The sequence below is a fragment of the Buteo buteo genome, chromosome 3 (genome assembly GCF_964188355.1).
Source record: "Buteo buteo chromosome 3, bButBut1.hap1.1, whole genome shotgun sequence".
Classification (NCBI taxonomy): Eukaryota; Metazoa; Chordata; class Aves; order Accipitriformes; family Accipitridae; genus Buteo; species Buteo buteo.
This window is the reverse complement of record NC_134173.1, coordinates 77,771,611-77,795,957: the sequence shown is the minus strand read 5'-3', so window position 1 is coordinate 77,795,957 and position 24,347 is coordinate 77,771,611. Positions and strand designations below refer to the sequence as shown.

Here is a 24,347-nt window from a genome sequence, read left to right as displayed (position 1 = left end):
ACACCCACCTGCCCTATAGATGCCCATACTCCCTATAGATATCCGCCTCCTGGCCCTATAGACACCCCCCCCCCAGGCACCCACCCACCCCTATACACACCCAATACCCCCTACAGACACCCACCCGCCTCTATAGACACCCGTAACCCCTGTGTCACCCTATACACACCCCTATATACACCCACCCACCCCTACAGGCACCTGTGCACCCCCTGTGTGCCCCTATACACCACCCGTTCATCCTATACACCCCCATGCCCTCCTTGTACACCCTATATACACTCATGCCCTCCCCTGCCCCGTGCTCCCCTATAGAAACCCCCTACACCCCCCCTCGACACACCCTGGGCACCTTTATGTACCCCTATATACATCCCCGTGCTGCTTTATGTACCCCGGGGGTGTTTATAGGCCCCTATATACATCCTACCCACAGCCTATGCAGCTTTACGTACCCCTATATACTGCTGTGCCCCCCCATCTCTTCCTATACACCCCGCCTGCTTCCCTACACCCCCCTGGGCGGTATGTATACACCCCCAGGGGAGGGGGGGGGTATATATACTGCCCCATGCACCCTATAGTGCCTGGTATACCCTATACTGCCTGCGGGAGAGACCTATACACATTCTATACTGCCTGCATGGTGGGGGGGCAGGGCATGACCATATACACCCCTATAGAGGACATATGGCATGGGTGGGGCTTCTATAGGACCCTATACAGCTTACGTGGGCCCCTATATGCCCCTGCACACCCCTATAGGGCCTCTGTGCCCCGTCTCCGCCCTCCAACCAGCCTCCCAGCCCTTGATCCACTCCAGAGTGAACGAGCAGCACCGAAGAGCACTGTCCATACGTAGCTTTATTCACACAACGGGGCGGCGCCTCTATACGTCCACGTGCCCCAGTTACAGAGTTCGGCAGCCCAGGGGGGACCCCCAACCCCCCCCACTCCCCCCCGGGGGGGACGGACGGGGGGATCCTGCTCCCCCCAGCCCCCAGCGCTCAGGGGAGGGTCTCGCAGCGGCCGGGGTGGGTTTGTCCCTTTATTTTTTATTTTTTTTTTAATAATTTTCTTATTTTTAATAATAAATAAAACCTTGAGTCTAAAAAAAAAAAAACGGGGGGGAAGAGAAAAAAAAATAAAGAAAAAAAATTAATATATAAAACCTGGAGAAAAAAAAAATAATTCAATGGAAATTGAGGAAGCGGGGACCCCCCGCCCCGCTGCCACCCCCCGGTGTGTGTCCCCCCCCTCGTCCCCCCCCGCTGGCGCCTGGCAGTGAGCAGAGCTGGGAGGTAGCGCTGGGTCCCCCCCCACCCCAGGGACCCCCCACCCCAGGGACTCCCCCCCCCTCTGGGACCCCCCCTCGAGAAAATAGCATCTGGTTTAGAAATTGGGGTGTGTGTGTGTCTAATTAATAACTCTCTTTATAGCTCTATATACTCTGGTGGGTGCCCCCCCCCCCCCCGTGGGTGCCCCCCGTGGTCCCGCTTCGTCCCGGGTGGAGCCGAAGGCACTTGGGGGGCGGCTGTGGGGGGGTCGGGGGGACCCTTCGGCTCCAGGATGGGGGAGGTGGGGGTGCGGCGGGGATGAGGGTGCCGAGGTGGGTCCAGGAGGAGATGATGGGTGTCAACGCGGGCCCAGGAGGAGCAGGAAATGATCGATGGGTGCCAAGATGGGTTGGGCAGGACCTGGAGGAGATGATGGGTGCCAAGGTGGCTCCAGGAGGAGCAGGAGGAGATGGGCACCAAGGTGGGTCCAGGAGGATCAGCAGATGATGGGCACCAAGATGGGTCCATGAGGAGCAGGAGATGATGGGTGCCAAGATGGGTCCAGGAGGAGCAGGAGATGATGGGTGCCAAGATGGGTCCAGGAGAATCAGGAGATGATGGGCACCAAGATGGGTCCAGGAGGAGCAGGAGATGATGGGTGCCAAGATGGGTTGGGCAGAACCTGGAGGAGATGATGGACACCAAGATGGGTCCAGGAGGATCAGAAGATGATGGGTGCCAAGGTGGGTCCAGGAGAATCAGGAGATGATGGGCACCAAGATGGGTCCAGGAGGATCAGGAAATGATTGATGGGTGCCAAGATGGGTTGGGCAGGACCTGGAGGAGATGATGGGTGCCAAAGTGGGTCCAGGAGTAGGAGATGATGATGGGTGCCAAGATGGGTTGGGGAGGACCAGGAGGAGCTGACAGGCACCAAGATGGGTGGAGAAGCAGGAGGAGATGACAGGTGCCAAGATGTGTCCAGCCAGCCCAAGCAGAGATGACAGGCACCAAGATTGTTTGGGCAGGACCAGGAGGAGGTGATGGGCACCAAGATGGGTTGGGCAGGAGCAGAAGGACATGATGGGTGCCAAGGTGGATCGGACAGGACCAGGAGAAGATAATGGAGTCCAAGATGGGTTGGGCAGGACTGGGAGGAGATAAGAAGTGCCAGAATGTGTCCAGCCAGGCCAAGCAGAGATGACGGGCACCAGGATCAGTTGGGCAGAACCAGGAGGAGATGATGGGTGCCAAGATGAGTTGGCAGAACCAGGAGGAGATGATGGGTGCCAAGATGGGTTGGGCAGGACCAGGAGGAGGAAATGGGTGCCAAGCTGGATTGGGCAGGGCCAAGCAGAGATCATGGGTGCCAAGATGAGTTGGGCAGGACCAGGAGGTGATGATGGGCACCAAGATGGGTCCAGCAGGAGCAGGAGGACATGACGGATGCCAAGATGGGTCCAGCAGGGCCAAGCAGAGATGACAGGCACCAAGATGGTTTGGGCAGGACCAGGAGGAGATGATGGATGCCAAGATATGTCCAGCAGGGTCAAGCAGAGATGATGGGTGCCAAGATGGTTGGCGCAGGATGAGGAGGAGATGATGGGCTCCAAGGTGGGCCCAGGAGGACCAGTAGGACATGACAGATGCCAAGATGTATCCAGCAGGGTAAAGCAGAGATGATGGGCACTGAGATAGGTCCACCAGGAGCAGAAGGAGATGATGGATGCCAATATGGGTCCAGGAGAACCAGGAGAAGATGACGGGCACTGAGATGGGTCCAGCATGAGCAGGAGGAGACGATGGGTACTAAGATGTTTTGGGCAGGACCAAGCAGAGATGATGGGCATCAAGATGGTTCGAGGAGGACATGATGAGTGCCAAGATGGTTCCAGCAAGACCAAAAGGACACGACAGATGCCAAGATGTGTCCGGCAGGGCCAAGTAGAGATGACAGGATGCCAAGATGGGTTGGGCAGGACCAGGAGGAGATGACGGGCACCAAAACAGGTCCAGGAGAAGCAGGAGGAGATAATGAGTGCCAAGCTGGGTCCAGCAGGAGCAGGAGGACATGACAGGGGCCAAGATGAGTTGGGCAGGACCAGGAGGTGATGACGGGCACCGAGATGGGTCCAGCAGGACCAGGAGGAGATGACGGACACCAAGATGGGTCCAGGAAGACCAAGCAGAGATTATGGGTGCCAAGATGGGTTGGGCAGGACCAGGAACAGATGATGGGTGCCCAGATGATTCCAGCAGAGCCAAGCAGAGATGTTTAGTGTCAGGATGGGTCTTTCAAGGCCAGGAGCAGATGATGGCTCCAGCAGCGCCAAGCAGACGCGGTGGGTGCCGAGACAGGTCCTTTGGGACCCGGCGGTGCCAACGTGCGGTGAGATGGGTCCGGTGCGCTCCAGGAATGGGCACCGTGATGGGTGCGGGCAGCGACCTGCCTGCCCAGCTCCTCCGGCACCCCAGGATGGGCAACCGGCCGCAGCGAGCCACCCAAAAGGACCCCCCCCACCCCAGCACCCACACAGCTCTGCCGCGAGATGCGCCCCCCGGTTGTCCCCGTCAGCTCCTTCCCTGCCGGCTGGGACTTTTCCAGGCACTGGGACAATTGTCACTCTGGTCCCCGACGTGCCACGTTCTCCGGCTGCTCGACGCCTGCTCAGCACCGTTGGCTTCTCCCGGCCCTGGAGGTGCCCCCCTGCCCCCCGGCTCTGCTCTCAGCCAGAGACCCAACCCCGACGGTGATGTGGGGGGACCCGTTTGCTTCCCCCTCTCCCACCTGCCCACCTTCCCCCATCCCCTACGCTGTCACCTTGCTCCCTAGGTCCCCTCTGCCACCCACGGCCACACAGGACACCTGGGCTGGAAATCCCACCCGTCCCCGGGGAGCCGGGGTGCTCCTCGCCTGCTCTGTGGGTGCTCCGTCCCCGGGGACCCCCCAAAGCGGCCGATCCCTCCGGCTGGCAAAAAAGGTGGGCAGTGAGATGGCCGGAGGGTCGGGACGGGGCACGGGGAACGGTCCCGTGTCCCGTCGTAGGACGGGCAGGGGTGGACGGAGACGGGCAGGGTGGTGGTGGGGGGGACACGACGAGCCACCCAGCACCCTCCTTCTGTGGGGGTCCAGCTTGTGCTCCTCGGCCGAGCGGGGTTGGAGGAGAGGGGGCTCGTGGCGGGGGGGACGACTCGGTGGCGGCTGCTATAGGACGCCCTCCATGAAGCTGGTGTCGAGGTGCTGGATGAGCACCCGGATGAAGGACATCTCCTTGCGGGTGTTCTCGAAGATGATCCGCGGGTCGTCCGACTGGCAGCGCAGGCAGTTGGGGGCCATCACCATGGCCAGGTTATTGACGTCCATCTTGGTGACGGCCACGTTGGCCGGCTGCACGAACACCTGGGGCGGGAGGAAGGGAAGGCGGCGTTGATGGGATGGTGGGGAGACGAGTGGAGGGACCGCGTGGACCTCCTGGTTCTTGGATGAGATGGGGGGGGGTCACCACGTGGGTAACCCCACGGCAACTCGGGGAACCCAAAGCCACGTCAAGAGAGGCAACCGGGCTGGAAGGCAGCCCCAGGGGGGACACGGGGAAGGTCCCGGCCATACCTGTAGGAAGCGGATGAGGTAGCACAGCACCATTTTATTGATCCTGGGCAGAGAGTGGACGACAGCGATGGCCGCCTCGGGGTTCTCGTAGTGAGTGATGCACTGCTCGTAAAACTCATGGGGGATCAGTGGCTCCTCCAGCTCCCGGTACCAGAGCTTCAGCAGGGAGGCTGGGGAAGGTGGGGGGGGAGAAGATGGGGAAATGTGAGACCTGCTGGGTGGAGGGCCTGATTCTGCACCCCACCCAGCACCCTGGGGTCCTACCGGGAACGTGGGGGTCCTCCAAGCCGGTGGGGATCTTCCACTGGTCCACCTGCAGCTTGAGCGCGTTGACCTCGTCGATGTCACCGGGGACTCTGGAGGGGGAAGAGATGTCGGTCCCCAAATACGAGATGGGGACCCGACTGCCTAACACCCCACCCTGGGCTTTGGGGGGGTCCCTTGGGTGCATGTGGGGCTCAAGGAGAGCCAAGAGGGGACATCAGCTGGGGGTGGAGGCTTTGGGACCTGTTGCTGCCCCACAGAGACGTGGCATCCTGCTGTGATGTGGGGCCGGGGGGGTTGCGTGTGGGCTCCAAGACACCGACGTGACTCTGGTAGACACCAGAGAACGGGTGTGACCCTGCCGTGGAGAAATCCCCACGGCCTTGGAGCAAGGAGAAGTTGGGGGGCTGCTCTCTGCCCCATGGGGAGGAGAAAGGCACCCATGGGGACACGGGGAGGGGCACAGCTGCCCCACGATGAGGTGACTTGTTATGGCTTTTCCCCATGAGAAGGTCTGGGCTGCCACTGTCCTGGGGGTCTCCCCGCAGCCGTAGGTGGCTTTACCTGAAGATGCCCTCGGTCTGGTCCCCGTTGAGCGCCAGGACCTCCTCGGAGAGGCGGGTCTGCACCCAGGGCAGCTGCCGGTCGGGGTACCGCTCCTTCTGCATGTTGATGATGTCCTGCAGGGAGCTGCCGAACATGGAAGGGTTGAAGACAGCGTTCTTGGCATGGCGAATCTCCTCGATGTTTGGCTTCTTCAGGCCCTGCGAGAGACAAGAGAGGCCACCGGCGTCGTCAGGAGCTGCGGCCGGTGTCCCCGCAGCCGGGACGGGCGTGTGGGGTCCTGCTCAATCCCAGTACCCCACGGCTGAGCTCCAGGGCTGGCTGCCACGCATCCAGAGCCCAAAGCCCATCGCGTGATGGAGACAGCGGATGGAGCCACGGATGAACTCCGGCCAAGGTCTCCAGCGGCGCCACGCGCCAGAAGCTGAGTGCCGAAATGCAGCCGGTGGGCAGGCGCCTCCACCCGTCGCCTTGATTCGAAAGCAAATCCAGCCCTGGGGACTCTCCCCACGGTGCTTGGTAGGACCCCCATGCTCTGCCACCCGTGGGGCCACGGCAACGCTGAGGCATCTACACCAATGAGCTGCGTAGGGAGGAAGATGAGCCACAGCTCTGGGATGCTTCTGGAAAGCAGAGCACCGGCACCGTGGTTGGTTCATCTGTGCCTGCTTGAAGCGGGGGCACCAGTACCGGCACGGGATCCTGCACGGTGCGGGGTCAGGGGAAACCTCCGGGTACCCACTCCATCTGGGCTGGTGGTTCGGTCACAGGAGGGCACTGGTGTTCTTCCAGCCACGCAGGAGATGTGCGTGGCCATGGCAGGATGCAGAAGGGATGGAGTTGGTGAATGTGTGCGTGGTGGGATGAAGAGGTGGACGCGGTGGAGGTGTGTGTGGTGGGATGAAGAGGAGATGGACGCGGTGGAGGTGTGCGTGGTGGGATGAAGAGGAGATGGACGTGGTGGAGCTGTGCGTGGTGGGATGAAGAGGAGTTGGACGCAGCTGCCTGACAGCTGGATCTGGCCCAGCGTCTCCCCTCCAGAGCCAACGACAGAAGGAGCCGCCCCAGCCGTGCCTCAAGCCGCTGGTGGGGTCCATCCTCAGTCACTCCTGTCTGCCTTCAGAGGTCATCAGGATACGGCCATCGATGAGCCCTTGGTGAGCCCGGCTGCAGTGGACCGAGGAGGGGCCCCACCGTCTCTCCTCTATTCCCATGAAACGAGGAGGGGGAAGCTGAGGCAGCCGTGGTGGTGGTGGGGGCCATGAAAAGCACCCCAGGCTGTAAATTAATCCCTCTCTGGGGTGTTTTATTAAATAAATCAGTGACGGCCCCAGGGATGGATCTGGCTCGACGAGCTGCCACGGTGATGGCGATCTGGGAGGGGTGGGGGGCGAGCAGGGCAGCCCCCCCTGCCCCAATACCCAGGGAGATGGGAGCTGCTGGAGCTGCCCTTTCAATCCTTGCCATGGTTTTGCTCCCAGGATCATTTCCTCAATCCCAGTGTGATCCCTTTGTGGTGGGTAGGTTTGGGAAGGACCCCAGAGGAGATGCAGTGATGGACAAACCACGCCGGAGCATCCTCACCACGGGTCTGGCACAAGCTGCCACGCTGTTTCCAGCGGTCTCCAGCTTCATCCCTCCCTCCTCCTCCTCTTCCAGACGCCATCCCCAAATCCCAGCAGCCCCCTCGGTGGTCCCGGCCGGGGTCAGCCGCCCACCGCTGCCCTCCCCGTGCCCAACGGTCGGACGATACCTTCTTGGCTCCCGTCAGAGCTGCCTTCTGCAGCTTGTTGTAGCAGTACTTGGCGTAAGTGCTTATTGCCACCCCTGCAAGAGAAAACAGAGTGGGTGGGGGTGTCAGATCTGGGTCATGGGGGGGGGGGCCATAAGGGGGGGTCTGTGTGTCCCCTGCCAAGGGGTTGAAGCTCATCCCGGCTCCAGGAGGGTGTCAGGGTCCCCCCCCGGGATGCGGGGCAGCACCGGTGCTGCTCCATCTCTGTCCCCATCACTGCTGCTGGGGGGGGTGTTTGAAGAGGACGAGGTCCCCCCCACCCCACCCCGACCCCGGACCCTTCTTGCAAGGAGTGTCCCCACAACTCAACCCGCTCCCCAAGAGCCTCAGACCTTGGAGAAGCCACATCCTCGTACCCACCAAACACGGAGGCTCGGAGCCGCCTCGGCTCCAGCCTCTTCCCGCTCGCTCCGGTGGCCTCGTGCAGGGATGTCCCGGCTTTTGGGGCCGATTTTTTCACCCCGCAGCCATCGCTTCCACTGTCACCGCCCACCCTACACCATCCATGGTCTCCTGATGCCACCACTTCCACCCTCATCCCTCTCCGCACCATCCGTCCCTTCCTCCTGATGTGCTTCAGCAAGGAGATGGCACCCTCAAACCTTGGAGCGTTCCCCAGCTGCCAATGGGCTCATCCCAAGGGAGATGCTCCAGCATCCCCCAGCCGAGAGCCCCGGGGACCTGGTGGTACCTTCTGGACCACCCCAGAAGAGGCTGACAGCCCCAGAAATTCTTCCAAGAGCCTAAAAATAGGCAAATTGAACAAAAATTTCCATCATCTGAGACCTCCTCTCCTTCAGTAGCTTTGAAACCACGACGCCAGCACCAGCTTTTGCGCCACTGGAACCGCGCGTCCTGCTGCATCCTGAACCCGTCATGCTGGTAAGAATGGTCCAGGAGCTAAAAATACGCTTTTTCTATTTAACATTGGTGCAAAAGAGGGGAAAATAGGGCTTCTGCAGAAGAGCTGGTGGCTGGCGGCCACTTGCTGTCCCGACCCCTGATGGGCGCTTTTTGGTTAAAACCAAACTTGGGGACTTGGGATCATCTACTTTTCCCTCCATCCCTGATGCTGTTGTCTTCCAAGGGTTTCCCTGATGGTTTTTGGGCACAGTAAATGCTCCAGGGGGGAGCTGATGGATGCGTGGGGGGGGGGGGTGTCTGAAGCCACCCCGAAGGAGGCGGCTTGGGGGATGTCCAGAACTGGGTGACCTCAAATCTGGTGCCCATTGATGGAATCATGGAATGGTTTGGGTTGGAAGGGACCTTTGAAGGTCACCTAGTCCGACCCCCTGCCATGGGCAGGGACATCTTCAACCAGATCAGGTTGGTTCTTTGGATGCAGCCCAGGAGACGGTTGGCCTCCCGGCACGTTGCCGGCTCACGTCCCCCTTGTCACCCACCCGTGTCCCCAAGTCCTTCGCCACTCTCCGTCCCCTCATCCCCCAGCCTGTACGGATACGGGGGATCGCCCCCACCCGGGTGCAGGACCTTGCCCTTGGCCTGGTTGAACCTCCTGGGGGTTCACATGGGCCCCACTTCTCCAGCCTGTCCAGGTCCCTCAGGTGGGTCAACCCCACCGCTCGGCTCGGTGTCATCGCCAAACCGGCTGAGGGTGCCCTCGATCCCACCGTCTACGTCATCGATGAAGGGATTAAACAGCAACCTTCACTCAGGGGTGCTCTTAAAACCATTTCTTGGGGTGTCTCCACCCCACCCCAGCTCCAGGTCCCAGCCCCACCATCGCTGGGGCTCCAGGTTGAGGTCCCTCTCCTTGTGCTGGGAACCTCTTGGTTTCATCCGGGATGCCGAGCCTTCACCGGCATCCCGATCCGGCAAACCACGCCAAAAGCCAGGGGGATGCCGGGAAAAGGGGCTCATCCCACGTCCCCGTCCCCCCACTCCACCCCACCGCTGATGGCCACGGCACCAAGGGTGCTCGTGCCCACCTTGGGGTCATCCATCAAACACCGAGAAAACCCGTCAGCACCTTCTAAGCGGCTCCGCTTAATTAAATTCCTGCCTTCCCCCTCTTGCTAATGGCTATTACATTGATATATAATATTATAGTTGTATATATCATGTTAAAATTATACGATATATACCTTAATATTATATATTTATAGATAACATTGTATATAACTTTGTCAATAATGTTTTCTATATTTCTATATAGATTTCTCTATATTTCTAGATTTCTATATTTCTAAATTATTTATATAATATTATCTTTGTAAAAATATCTGGTTTGTTATATGTAACTCTATATAATGTTATATATATCTATAACATTATACAGAATGGTCTACAGTTAGATTTATTTGTTATATATTATCCAAACATTAAAAAAATATGTTTGATTTGTAACATTATATGTATTTATACATTATATATAGCGTTCTGTATATCGCATATGCATGCGATACATAACATAATATAATGTATATAACATCAGATATAATGTGATAACATTATATAGAATAGGTAAAACGGTAAAATGGGATCTAGCCTACCCAGGTCTGCGCGTGACCTTTATTTATTGCGTAGAGACGACGTTCCCAGCCCTGGCCCCTCTCCTGAGTCCTCCTTCCCACCTAGTTCCGCCACCCCGGGCTCGCCCCCGTCCTCCCCGCGGCCCCCGGCACGCGCAGCCCCTCCAAGCGCCCGGCGGGAGCAGAGCCGAGGGGAGCTGGGGCGCGGGGGGAGGAGGAGGAGGAGGAGGAGGAAGGTCGGCGACGAGGGCTGAGAGAAAGAAGGCCCAAGCGAGCGGTGAGGCGGCCCCTACCATCGTGCTCTTCGATATAGGGCTTGGGTTTCTTTCTCAATTTGGATTTCTTCTTATTGGTCCTTTCCAGGATTTCTTTAATGTGCTGGGTCACTGGGAAACAAACAAAGCGATGAAGACAAGGGGATGGAACGGGAGGGGAGAATGAAACTGGGGATGGAAATGGGAGGAAAAAGACAAATGAACACTGAAACTGGAAAATAAAGTGAAACTGTGAGTGAAAACAATGGAAGTTTAAAAAAAAAAGAAAATAAAAGGGAAAAGACAATGAAATTAAAATGAAAATAAAATTAAAAAATTAAAAATGAAAAAGAAATAAAATACAAATGAAAAGAAAAAGAAATAAAATTGAAAATGAAAATAAAATAAAAATAAAAATGAAATCAAATCAAGCTGAAAATAAAACTGAAAAAATTAAATAAAATAAAAAGAAATCAAATGAAACTGAAAATAAAACTGAAAAGAAAAATAATAAATGAAATAAAAATAAATGAAAATGAAAATAAAAATAAAAAGGAAATGAAAATGAAAATAAATGAAAATGAAAATAAAAAATAGAAATGAAAATAAACAAAAATGGAAATAAAAATGGAAATAAAAACTAAAAATGAAATACAAAATAAAAATGAAAATTAAACCTAAAAACTAAAAATGAAATACAAAATAAAAATGAAAATTAAAACTAAAAATGAAAATTAAAACTAAAAATGAAAATAAAGACTAAAACCCATCGGGTGACGGCTGGCGGGGCCAGGTGGCGGAGCACGGCTGGAGCGGAGCTGAGCGCAGGCACGCTGCTGGAGGGGGGGCTCGGGGGAGAGCCTCTCCCGGCGGAGCGCTGGTTTTCGCCACCGGCGCGCCGAGTCCAGCGGGAGCGCGGTGATGGCGACGAAATGAGCTTGACACCTCCGCTGCGGGCGGGCTGGGGGGACGACGCCCGTCGTCGGTGCCGCGACGGTGGGGGTCTTCCCCCCCGGTGGTACCCACCCGCGTGCCGGCTCCAACCGGGCACGCCGGCGCCGGCTGCCCTGGGGGACGCTCTCGCACACGGGGGTTTCTCGCCCACCCTACGGCTTTCCCCGTGGACACCTGGGTTGGGTTCATCTCCTCTTGGCCCAAAGCCGGCCGGATCCACCACGGCTCCGTGTGACGCCGGCGTCGCCCAGACCTCCTGGCTTGGTCCCTGGGGAGCCGAAGGGCACCCGAAAACAACAATCCTACAATTCCTACCCATTTGGGGTCAACTAGCCCAAATTTATGTCTCTTCTACCTGCCGTGACCAAAAACCACCTCGGGAGCTGAGAATCGGGCTGGCTCCCCTTCCAGCATGGGGTTTTTTTCGATCCAAAGCTACTCGAGAAGCCAGAAGAAGCATCTGGAGATATCACAGAACCATAGAACAGTTTGGGTTGGGAGGGACCTCTAAAGGTGTCCTCATGGGCCAGGAGAGGTCCTGGGAACTCTCGCTTACGGCCACCCCCAGCCGAGGTGACGCTGAGCCTGCAGCAAAGGTGTCAAAGCTCATTTCGCGTTGGGTCTCGTGCTGGATTTCCGTGCGCCGGGGAGGAAAGGACGGTGGCAAAGGCACCGCCGCTCTTGCTGCACCTCCAGGAGGGCCGTTGGATGAGTTCCTTGCCCACCTTTCAACAAGGAGACTCATGAATGCAAAGGGGGAAGGAACAAAATAAATAAATGGGTTGCGACATCAGCAGGGGCCAAAGCCACCGGGCAGCCGTTTCTCTCTTACCTTTAGTGTCATTCACTGGATCCATGTGCCTGTAAATGTATCCTTCTAGGTAGGAATGAAATTTGGGAGTGGGTGGGAAAAAGGCCAAACAAATGGCCATGAGCTCCCAGCCCCGGGCCAGGCTCTCGTAACGGAAGTTCTCGGTGGTCTGCCGGCACAGCTGGATGTAGAGCTCGTCTCTCAGACCCTGCATGCTCCAGCCTTTGGTGGCGATCTCCAAGGCCACGTTGAGCTGGTCCGTCTTGGCCCGCCGATCCCCCATGTACATCTGAATCAGTTTAAATATCTCACACGCCTCTTTCTTGACGTTGCGGTCGTTGGTCATGATCATGGGTTTCTTGATGGACTCGCTGCTCCAGGCCAGCATGTTGGCGATGGACACCTTCCTGCGGAAGAGCCCTTGGGTGTGCTTGTTGAAGTGCTTGGAGGCCCAGTTCTCAATGTCCGTCTCCGACGAGGGCTTCCGCAGGTTGAAGGTGGGGAAGACACAGCTGGCGCTAGGCATCATGTTCCTGGTTTGTCTGCTGCTCTCAAACTGGGCGCAGGCACCGAGATCCTCTGACTAGGAGACAACAGCCAGACAAGTCAAGGTTACTAACAGCATGGCCTCACCACCAAACCAACCAACCAACCAACCAACCAACAAGCCAACCAACAAGCCAGCCAACCAACAAACCAGCCAACCAGCCAACCAACCAACCAGCCAACCAACCAACTACCCACCCACCCAACCATTGCAGCATCAAGAGCTTGCCCCACGCTCAACCCAAAAGCTACGTCCTCTCCAAGGAGCTGCTCCTTAATCCTATCATGGGCAAGCGGAGCTGGCCCGGCGCCAGCGGCCAGGCAGCTCGTGGCATTGGTCGGCATAGGGAGGGAGGAGACCAGTGGGTGGATAGGCGAAGCCACCCAAAAGCTGATGTGCCGGACTCTGTTCACACCTGGGACCCCGGTTTGCACTGAGGCTTTGCAGTCATGGACAGAAGAAGCTGGTGGCTATCAATAAGGTGGGGGAAGCAAAGGGCAAGTGGCTTCAGGTTCCACCAGTCCTTCGGGCACACCGGGGAGGGGACACACTCACCTGTAACCAGCCCCCCAAATAACCCCTTCTCCGCAGAGCCACGTTCGAGCATGGTTCTCCAGCGGCCACATACCCAGCAGGAGGCTGGTGGCTCCTCCAAACCATGATCAAAATGGCTGGTGTTCCTTTATATCCCACATGCGGAGGGACGCAAGCTGTCCGGGATCTAACCTGCAGAGCACCCAGCCGGGTAGGACCTCTGCAGAGCAAAGGGCACCCCTTACAAACCAGTGTCCTTCTACTGCTGGAACCAGCACAGCTTATGGATATCACCCCAGGAGGTGGAGGGACAGCCAAACAGCTGATGACCGGCATGGAGAAAGGCAAACAGGGACACTTGGGATGGACTGCTCCCCGGTCTGCAGCCAGCCAGTGTGGCTTCATCGTCTGTCAGCTCCCTCTTCTGCAAGTGCAAAGTCCGGGCCAGCATCACCTGGGTTTGGTGGCCCTGGGGACGTGACTCATAGGCAGGCAGGAGGCGAGCCCTTCCCATCCAGAGGTGACATTGCCGTCCCCACCTTGTGCAGGGGAACCGTGTCGGTGGCCCTGAGCAAGGACCATGTGCGAGGTGACTGCAACAGTGCCACGGTCTTGGGGCTGGGCTTTAGATGAGGAACAGAAGAAGAAAAGCAGGAGGCAGAACCAAGGTGGAAAGAGCCAGGGCCATGTGGGGGTGGCAAGTCCAGGAGGAGACAAGGAAGCCACCCAAATTGCCACTAGAGCTGCTGGTAGACAACTGAGCCTCTGCTTCATCAAACAAGTCAAGGTTCTTGTCTCTTCGCTCAACAGCTCATCCCTTCCCAGTGTTGAGGTCTCCTCTTCTTACTGACGTCACTCAGCTCCCACCTTGCACCATGGTGATGACAGCAGGGACCTGGCCATGGGGACACAGGACCTTCACCTCTTGAGGGACCTCGCCCTGCCATTCCTATGGACACCAGATCACCCAAAAGGTCCTTCTGTCTCCTCCAATCTGCTGGTCAGCTGAAGGCACGTGGGGCTTTCTGGGTGGAAGGAGATGCAGCCTTTGCTCTGAGGCTTCTCGCTCAGCAGCCATTGGTGCCATGGCTCTTCCAGAAACCAGTCCATGAGCTGGGCCACAACCATGCTGTTCACCCAGGGCACCCACGGAGAAGCAAAGGACCACGTCAGCTGGGGACATCAGCCTTCTCCAGCCACGTCCGCTCCAGCGGACAGCGTGGGCAGGCTGGGGAGTGACACAGGCAGCAAAACGCGATGGATCCTCTACAGCTAGTGCCAATATAAAATTAGCTTCAGCCCCAATTAGCACAGTCCTAGATGAACTTGGGGGAAGCCTAGACCTACAACAAGGGGATAAGCAACTGGGTGTCAACGGCAGCTGGCCATGACCTCCTGTCAGGGTGCATGTCATCCTTAGTGTCGTTTTGTTCCCATTTTCTTCTCCATTTCTGGCACATCTTGCTGTCATGGACAGCGTGATAACCCTCCGCACAAAGCTCCCACCATGGCCGGTCACAAGTCTGGGCCCACCGCAAGAGGCTTCCACTTCAACCAGTGTTGAAGGTTCCACAGCTGATGGGGGCATAGGAAACCAAATTAAAACCATGCAACAATCTTAGACATGATCATTGAATGGTTTGGGTTGGGAGAGACCTTCAAAGATCATCCAGTCCAATCCCCCTGCAATAAGCAGGGACAACTTCAACTAAATCAGGTTGCTCAAAGCCTCGTCCAACCTGACCTGGAATGTTTCCAGGGATGGGGCATCAACCACCTCTCTGGGCAACCTGGGCCAGTGTTGCACCACCCTGGCTGGAAATCTGCTCTTCCTGAGCTTGAGGGCAACATCAGACTGGGGCAACCAGACAGAAACACCTGGGCAGCAGAAGAGAGTCCCACTACCTCCCGAGCTCCACGCAGAAGGCATAGGACCACTAATGGTGGCAGCTGTTCCTCCTGGCCAACGTGAGCACCCAAAGCAGATTTGGAGCTCTTCGGTTTTGGGTTTGAACCTCCTCGTGTGGCACTGAGTGCTTGGGGACACTTGTGCGTGGGGAATATTCTTCTGCTGCCTTTGGATGCAATGCCCCATTGATTTCCTTACACATTCCCATAGGCAAAAAAGGGATTTTCCAGATTATTTGCTGTTTCCCAGGTCCACGTCCAGGATCTCCTCCTTGCTGATACCAAGCTCCATCTTCCAGGCAGTTTTCGAGGTTGGATTGCTCTCACCAGGGTAACTATCCCCGCACACGGCATCATCAATCCATTTTTAAAAAGCCATTATAGCCTTTCCTAGTGTCCTTACATCAACCTTTGATGCATCCAAAAGCAAATCAAGTGGTCTTCCTCCGGTAACCCTTGTCTTCACCTCCCCACCTCTGCAGCCCACCTCTGGGCTCTTCTGGCTGTGGGGACATGGGCAGCATCGCTGTCCTTGCCCAGAGCGGGGCACTACGGGTCAGAGGGGCAGATTTGGGGTGATGGATGCTGGAGGGGAAAGGACATGAGAGCTGAAAGCCTGAAGCCAGGAGCTGCTGATGGGAAACATCTGATGGGCTGGAAGATGGGCACAGGGGATGGATCAGATCCAGCAGGTCCAGGTCAGAGACCATGGGGGGCTATCAGCAGCAGGAGGGCTACACCGTCACAGAAATGGTCTGTGGGAGCCCCAGGAGCTCCTCTGGGATGGGAGCTTGGGACAGGAGGGGTCTCCAGGACTGGGGCAGCTCAGTCCCAGGGAGGGAACAGGCAGCTCAGAGCCCTGGGAAGCAGATCGTGGAAAGCTGGTGTGCTTGTGGCTGTTTCATCCCAAGGTTTTGAGGGACCAGCTTGCTACGGAGCAACTTCTTTGAGGGATCAGCTTGCTAAGGACCAGCTTTGAGGGACCGGCTTGCTATGGACCAACTTCTTTGAGGGACCAACTTGCAAAGGACCAACTTCTATGAGAAAGCAAACCTGGCAGCCAGATCAGCAGTGCTGTCAATCCCAACACGCCAGGGAGAAGACAGAGGCAGGACCTCTGTGGGGTGCTGCCTGTGATCAGATGGGACAGCCTGCACTGGTGGGATGAAGCTCCTCAAGTTACTTTCAGTACTCACTGGGAAAAACTCCTGCCATAACTGGAAATTGCCTCGGAGTTACTGGTGGGTCCGCTGATGGCTTCAGCCACCACCTGGATGGCTGGAGCTGGGGTTGGTGGGTCAACACCCCAACTCAAACGTGGCGCTGCCCGTCCCTGCTCACTGCGAAAGCCAAGGGCCAGCGGCGCTGCTCCAGCACCTCGAACCGCTACGGCCTGGAACAACCTGGTGAGCAAACCCTCATTTCTGGCAGAGGACCCCTTTGAAAATGGAAGCAGGTGGAGAGAGCAGAAAGGGGGCTTTTACACACGCTGGCCATCTCGCCTCGCTCTGCAGAAGGGACATCCCTGCTCACACGTCTCCTACAGCTGGATGGGGACCAGAATCCAGCGCTCTTGGAGGATGCTACGAAGCCCAGGCTGAGCCACTGCGGGCTTGGTAGGGGAAATCTCCTGCACTGCCGCTGCCTGATGGTGACACGACGTGAAACGCAAGGAGATGAGTTACTGCAAAGCCCAGGAGCCCCGTGTGTGTGCCAGGAGCACCGAGCACAGCCGGGGACGGGTGCTGGGGGTCCAGGAGCTGGCTCCCACCAAGCAGCAGCCAGACCGAGGGAGGAGAAGCAGCGCTCGAAGCCGCGGCACAGGACTGGGGCTGCCACAGCGCAGAGGTGCCCGTGCGGCGCTCGGTAGCTATGAAAGCGTGGGATCGCCCCGGGGACCATCCCGCTGGATCTGCAGTGGAGGCAGGGATTTAAACCGGCTTTACAAGAAGAAGGAGCTTTAACCAGGAGGGCGGCGGGGACGCTGCGCTGCCACGTGGTGCGGTCTAGCCTAACCCGGCGCGGCACCCGAGGAGATGCCGAGTGGCGGGCAAGGGTTGGCGGTGTGGGGCACGCGGTTAAGCCCCCCCCCCAACGCTGAGGACATCCCCGAGGACGTTACCTGAGATGGATGCAGGTAGGGCTCGGGGGAGGCCAGGTTGGTCTGCACGGAGACGCTCTTCTCCAGCAGGATCTGGGGGAAGCCCAGCTTCTCGAAGGTGTTCCTCTTCCAGTGCTTGTTCTCCTGCTGCGCCAACGCCTCGTCCTCGCTGAAGGCTCGCACCACCGGACCCGGCATGGGCAAAGGGAGGGCACCGTCGCTCTCGTAGCCCGAACCGTCCTTTTGGGAATCCCAGCTGCTCCGTTGTTTCATATGGTAGTGGGCTTGCTGGGCTTCCCAAGCCAGGCGCGCCTGTGCCAAAAAGGGCTCGGGGAAGCCCCGTGCCGCCTCTGCCTCCGCCGCCTTGCTCTCCGTACGGTTCATCGGTGACCTGTTGGGTCCCGGGGTGGCTCGTTCCTCACCCAGCATCTGCTCGCCCAACACCTCCCGGTCCCCTGAGCCGTCCGTGGAGGAGGCGTTGGGGTCATGGGATAGGGAAGGCTTTCGGCTTTTCCTCTTTCTGGTGGAGGGTGAGTAGCCGGTGGAGGACAAAGTGTCCTGTTGGCTGGACCACGACATGGAGTCCTCGCCCTGGGCCACCTGGCCACCCGTTGGGCCAGGGCAGAAGTCGGGTCCCTCCATGCTGCTGTAGTCACCCGATTTGATCTCCAAGCGTTGGTCCCGGACCAGGCAGGGGCTGTGCTGCAGCGAGTAGGAGCCGCCGATGGGGTTGGGGGAATATTTGTGCCTCAACCCCGTCTTCATCTTGGGGCTGGAGCCCGACTGCTCGACGTAGACCAGTTGCCTGACGTACTCCTTGCCGGCGGGGCTGTACTCCAGGCTCATGAACCGGTCGGGACACTTCTGTTTGGTGAGCACCAACTGCTGGTAGGGCGAGTTGGAGCCTTGCTTGGGCGATTGCAGGAAGGGGTGAGGTTTACGGATGGGCGATTTCTGCGGCGAGCCGGCTTTGTAGCTCCCGCTGGCTTCGTACTGCATGTCCACGGGGGGTTCATCGTAGATGGGAGCCTGGTACTCCATGGGGGGTTCCTCATAGAGGGGGGGCTCGTAAGCGTAGCGGGGCGAGGAGGGTTGCGACTCGCTGGAGTGCTTGCGGTGCTGGGCTTGGAGCGGGGAGCAGAAGGAGTCCCCCCGGCCGAGCAGCGGCGAGCAGCTGCCCACGTGCTCGGCCCTCTTCAAAAAGGGCGACTGCTTCCTCTCCGGGAAGAAAACAGAGTTGTCGGTGTCGGGGGCGAAGGTTTGTAGGTTGGGCGACTGTTGTCCCCCTGAGGGTCGCCGCGAGCGGGTGCCCGGTTGGTTTTCGGGGGCGTAGCCGTTGCCTTGGTGCATGAGGAAGCTGGGCTCGCGGTCGGTCACTTTGATCAGCATCCGCTCCTTGGTGCCGGCGTTCCATCGCAGCGACGACGTCCTGCGGGGAGAAACACAGCGCTGCCATCAGCGAGGAAAGCCCCCTGTGCCCACAGGTGGACAGACTCCCCCAAACTGCTGCCCTGAGACCCCCCCCCAGACCCTCGGCTGCAGCGGAGCCCAAAGGATGGACGTGCCCGAGCACCCCAAGCCTCTCCCATCAGGTGAAGACCACACTGGTGATGGAGAGACCAGGGCATTGTCACCGTCCCAAACGCAGTAGGCACCAGCCCGCAGCCCTCCCGGGCTCCCACAGACCTCAGCAACCCCCAGGGTGCACGAAGGACAGGCAGGTTGGAAAGCCAAGCCCCAAAAAGTGATGACACCCCTTGGGGTACATCTCTAGGAGACAGCCCTGACTCAGCCCTCCCCGCTCGTGCCTTGGTGCTTCTTGGAGCCGAACGGCGATGGAGGGGCGAGCATGGCCACCCTCTGGGGACAAGCCTTGGGGCAGTTGTACGTTGGGTGACAGTTTCATGGGTGTTTGGGAACGCAGTCCTTGCAGGGAGTGGGGACTGACCCCCACCACAGTCCCCACCTGGCATTGGCTCTTTGCTGGGATGTCCCATCCCAGGGCAAGAAGAAGACACCTACGCACAGCACCATCTCTCCTGCCTCTTCTTGCTTTCCGTTCCCTGCAGCACGCAGGATTACCCCATCTCACCCCCTCCATCCAGCCCCCTGCCCGGGATTAACACCCTCCTCCGGTTCCCAGCTGGAGCTGGGTTATGTTAAACCCAGGAAAAAACAATAATCCCAAGCATTGTTTAAAAAGAAGTTGAAGGCAAAAAGCTTCAGACTTTACCCCCTCTGCCGCAAAGGGAGTCCACGGTGGGGGGACAGGGCAGAGGACTGAACCTCTGCCTGCGGTTTGGCTCCTGCGGGGATGCTAAATAGCTTGGGGAGGGGGCTTGAAAACACAACCCTGACCTGTGCAGAGATGTCCCAGCCCCATGAAACGCAAAACCCCACTGCCTCGTACCCAAAGGCCACGGGGCAGCTATTTGTGGTGGCACTGGAGTACCGACATGCTGGGGCAGGGAGGAGAGGGACAGCTTAGCCAACTGCCTAAACCCACACGACAGATGGACACCTCGGTCTCCAAAGGGATGGAGCGCAAACGCCGCAGGAGATGAGAGCAGCAGCTGCCCTCCATCCCCTTCATCGCCCCCAAAAAACCCTAGGGCCAGCCCCGGATGGGATGAGCGTCTCACCACAGCTGCGAGGATGTGCAAGAGGCACACGGAGAAGCGAGCAAGAGCTGGAGCGGTGGCGGCAGATGCCCACGGCTTCCATTTCTTGATGCTCAAGCTCACTGCATCCCTCAGCCGCTTCGCATCCCACGCGATGACGCCCTGCGTGCTTCCACTGAACGTCCTTCAACGTGGAGCGTCCTACAGCATCTTGCTGTCGTCCAACTCGCAGATACTGTACCTGCACACCCCAAACCCACACAGCATCGGGCTGGAAACTGCCTGGTGGAGTCTGTTTTCATACGTACGACATGCACGCAACAGCAAGCGCCAACGCGGACCTTCTTAATTCTGAGATGTGAATAATCATCCCCAAATTGCCACCCAACAGGCAGCTTCTGTGGTACTCCTGGTGCAAGCAAGGGTGAAAGCTCAGCTGGGCAACGCGCCGAGGGCACCAGGAGCTCACCTGAGCAGGGCTTAGCGGAGACGAGCTCGTCCACATGTGAAAAAATCCTGGAGCCTCAAACCAGAGCCAGGAGGAGACCTCCTTCACCTCTCTCTCAAGTTCATCTTGTTAAGGCATTTGATAGTCCTGGTGGGTAACATCTCCTCTGAATAGCGACGCATCCCGCAAAGCTGTGTCCCCCATCACGGATGCTCCAGCAGCATGTCCACAGGTTCTCCGTTTCAACCCTAATTGCAATTTGCAATGAATCAAAGAGGTTTTCTTTTCCTCTTTATTAATAATTCACAGTCAGAAATAATTATAATCTCAGGATAATCTTGGCCCTGCAGGATTAACTCCCTGGAAATGGGTTGCAGGGAGCTGTGCAACCTGGGCAAGGCTGGTTGGGCTCCATCTGGTCTGGTCAAACCTTCCTCTCAGGGCTGCTCAGTGTCCTGGGATGAGCAAGAAAGCCCAAGGGGTGAGGAGCAACTCAACCCTTCTCAAATGAATCCACCTCTCCTGGGGCAGCTCCGAACTGGCAGATCATCCACCGTGGAAAAACTCCCCCTCTACAGGAGGGTGGACATCAAGGCTTGGACCAACTCACTACCTCAAGTTACCACCTCGTCACAAAAGTAAAGTATCAAATACTCAGAGGAGCAAAACTTCAGCCAAGCTTGGGCTTCAGCCTTAGACATGTCTATGCTGCTCCAGCCTCAAAGGCAACTATTACCACGTTGCCAGCGTGCTGCTGTCAGATGGGGAGTAGGAGAAAATAATTTCATAACATCATCATAAACTTGGGCAAGAGCCAGGAAAGAAATCTCTCAGCAGTAGGATGTGATGTTGGAGCAGGACAGAGATGCCTCCATCCCTGTCACTCCCCAAACTGAAGGCACACCAGGGATGTGGCTTGCACCTTGTTCTCCCCCAAATGTTGGGTGACCTTTGGGGACTAACCCTTCTCCTGTGCTCCATGGACCCCATTGGTGGGAAATGTGCCCGTCAGGAAGGGCAGGAGCTGGACACCACCGGCTGCAGCCTTGTCACCTGGCTCAGGTTCATTCTCCAGGGCTGTCCCAACACACGGCATCTCCAATGAAGGACACAGTGACCTCACACCATGAAGACTTGGCCCAAGAGTTGGCTCACGCTTCTCCTCCCACCCCCAAGAAGCAGCTGACAGTGTGAGACTGAGTTACTGCCAACTCCATACTGGATCTCTTGAACCTGGTGACCCACAGCTTTCATTGACTCCAGGTCACTGGAGCCTCTTCTCATGATGAAATCCCAGAGAGGTCGATGCCCAGCAGAAGAGGGCCTTCCCACTCCTTTTTGGCAGCATGCACCACCTCCAGATGCCCCAGCACCAGCACAGCTCTCAGAGGTCACACTGAGCAGCCCACCAGCCTTGGCCCCAGTTCTGGTGCCAAAACACCCCATTTGACATCTTGCCCAATGCACATTTCTCACCACCCACCACTCTCAGTGGATCTCATGGATCCTAAGAGCTGGAGGCAGCCCTCCTTTTGCCAAGTTACCCGTTAAATAAGAATTAAACCTTCTCCCCTGCTTTCGTGGAAGCACATCTACAAGCGAGATCTTCTGCATCATGTCCTGAAGGTTGAAGGTGGCTCCTTGTTTCTTCAGGACGACAGCAGAGCCATCAGCTCTGGCCAGCTCATGCTGCCTTCCCCATTCCTACCCGCTTAAGACCACGCTTTGATTTTCTTCTTTGCTACTCCAGTTCTCACCAGTCTTTTCCACCTTGTCCAAAAGATTTCATGGCCACTGGTTGGGGGGCTCTGCAAGAAAAGGCTCTTCTGCCCGTGCATGGCCCAGTGCAGTGGAGTGGCACATGGATCACCCCAACTAACAGAGGTTTTTCATCTGCTCAGTCCACGTTTCAAGTCCTTGGGAGATGCCATCCAGGCAGGGGACACTCAGGAGGAAGAGGAGAGGTGGTTTTTATGGAGGTGCCGAAAGCATCGCCTGTCTCGCAGGAGGGATCTGTGCTGGAGTTCGCTGCTGTCTCCAAAGCACAGGGAAGCACATTGTGTTATCAATTCCTCTCCGAGTCCCACGCTGGCACAGAAGATACCCGAGGCACCGTCTGCTCTCCCAGTTCATTCCTTTCTCATTCTCAGTTATTTTTTCACAGCCACTTGTCCTTTCTGTCCTTCAGAAAAAGGTGGAGTGAGTCCAATTACCGAGTTTTGCAGAAAAAAGCCCACAAAGAGGCATATATAAATATCTCCCTGCATGAGGCTCCACTATCTCCCAGCACCCTGCTCGTTGCTTGCCCATGACTTTGTCTTTGCTCCAGGGGATGTGGGGAACAATTTGTTCCTTCCCTTTCCGCAGCAGCCTTTCGAGCTCCTGAGGACTTGAGCCTCCTGCCAGCTTCTTGCCATTGAAGACCTGCACGAGTTTGGGTCCCTCCATGCTGGTTGTTGGATCTCAACCAGTCATTGAGCCCTTCCAGACCCCCAAAACTCCCTCCACAACCATAGCAGCACGCCCAGACCAGCACAAACTATCGGCGCAGGGTGACGAGGGAAAGCCTTGCCGGGTCAGAAATGCCAAGAAACGCTTGGCTGCATCGCCCAGCGTCAACAAACCAAAATGATGAGTGAGGTGAGAAGATAGATACGCTACGGAGATCACCAAGGACTGATTTCATCCCCTGCCCGCTCCACCATTAATGGGCGGATTTCCTACCAGCGCCAGGGCAGCGGGTCCGGAGGCAGCGTGATGCCAGCGGGCGAGAAGGGATTATGAACCCACCAGCAGTGAATCACCATCCCACTGCTGCATGGACGTTAACTGAGGTCTCCTCTTCCTTCATCAATTATCTGACCACAGAGGACACTAATTTATTTTCACCATGGTTACTAACTGCAGTAATTACAGCCTTGGTCACTGGCCTGCCCTTAATATTCTTCAGCAACCACTGCTGGCTGCATGCCTCCTCCATGGACATCGCCCCGGTTCTGCCACCAGATTAGCGAGCTCAAGGTCCGGTTTTCAGGTTGGGAAGCCCAAGGTGCTCTTGCAAGGATGCAACTTGCTGCTTAACCCACCCTGTGGGACCCAGCACGTCCTCATCACCTCCCCTCTGGCTCAGGCTGCCAGTTAGGACCACGGTTGAGCAGCCACCAGGGCAGATGGGGACTTGCATCTTGAGGATGACAAACTAGAAGAAAAAGGGATGGATAATTGGACTAAGGCTGGCCAGGAGCCAGGGAAATCAGACCTGGAGCGATGCGGCAGGGCTGCCGGACTGGGACACTCCTGCTCATCCCATGGGGGCTGTGGGGCACCAGTCCTGGGTTCCTCACATGCTTTTTGATGCTTTCAGTGCTGACCTTCCCATTAAGGATAGGCATATATGTGACTGGTGGGTGGGCTCTGTGTTTTGGAGCAACTCGAGCATCTTCTCTCGGTCCCTGCACTCTGCTTTTATCAGATCCCATTTCTTCAGCCTTCAGACTACCAAAGCTAAAATGCTGCAAGCTTGATTTCCAGCTAATGTAAATGGAAAGCAGCCTCTTGCTCTGCTCCTGCACATGCTGCTTTTCCTGCCCAGACCATGTGCTGAGGTCTTGGCCAAGGGTCTTGGCCACGTCGGTTGGGGCTTTTGGGGGGGAACCGGGACGGCGCAGCCGAGGCAGAGCACCATCCCTGGGATATGCCGTGTGGCTGCTCCAATGGTTAATGCACAAGGATGCCATTGCTCACCGCCAAGGATCTAATGGACCCTGTAAACATATGGGCAGAAATCCAAGGAGATGGTGGCACCCCACAGTCTGGAGCAATGGCAGAAGGCTGCGTTGTCTGCAGAAGCTCTTAGCTCTCCCTACAATTACCCCAAACCCCATCGAGGCAAAACTTGGCTTCATTCTTCCTGTGAACAAATGGAAACACCCTCCCCCACTGCTCTACAGGGAGTACAGGAACATACGTGCTTCTGATGGTTAAAATGGCTGAAATGCCGTTTTTGAGATTCTGAAGAAGAATCACAAATTCTATCAAGAGTCTAGTTGTTAAGTCAGGTTTATGCATGCAACTCCTTGGCTGCAGGATGCAGCTTCTGCGGGGATCTCCTCCCCTAAAAGGGCTCCGTGAGCCCTTGGTCACTCTCCATTTCTTCTGCTCTTCCCCTCC

At 57.0% G+C, this 24,347-nt stretch overlaps 1 protein-coding gene across 4 annotated transcripts in view; it reads right to left on the bottom strand.

Annotated features, from left to right (window-relative positions):
- Window positions 1-1,073: 1,073 nt before the first annotated feature.
- Window positions 1,074-24,347, bottom strand: part of ARHGAP39 (Rho GTPase activating protein 39) — a 149,064-nt gene continuing 125,790 nt past the window's right edge. For all 4 annotated transcript variants that reach the window (XM_075024118.1, XM_075024120.1, XM_075024119.1 and 1 more), the window contains exons 4-11: window positions 17,130-18,537; window positions 12,040-12,601; window positions 10,293-10,385; window positions 7,469-7,542; window positions 5,716-5,915; window positions 5,152-5,243; window positions 4,888-5,057; window positions 1,074-4,677 (exon numbers count right to left, since the gene is read on the bottom strand). In XM_075024118.1, the coding sequence (XP_074880219.1) occupies window positions 4,483-4,677; window positions 4,888-5,057; window positions 5,152-5,243; window positions 5,716-5,915; window positions 7,469-7,542; window positions 10,293-10,385; window positions 12,040-12,601; window positions 17,130-18,537 (2,794 nt within the window). In that variant the 3' untranslated portion in view covers window positions 1,074-4,482. The remainder of the gene's footprint in view (window positions 4,678-4,887; window positions 5,058-5,151; window positions 5,244-5,715; window positions 5,916-7,468; window positions 7,543-10,292; window positions 10,386-12,039; window positions 12,602-17,129; window positions 18,538-24,347) is intronic.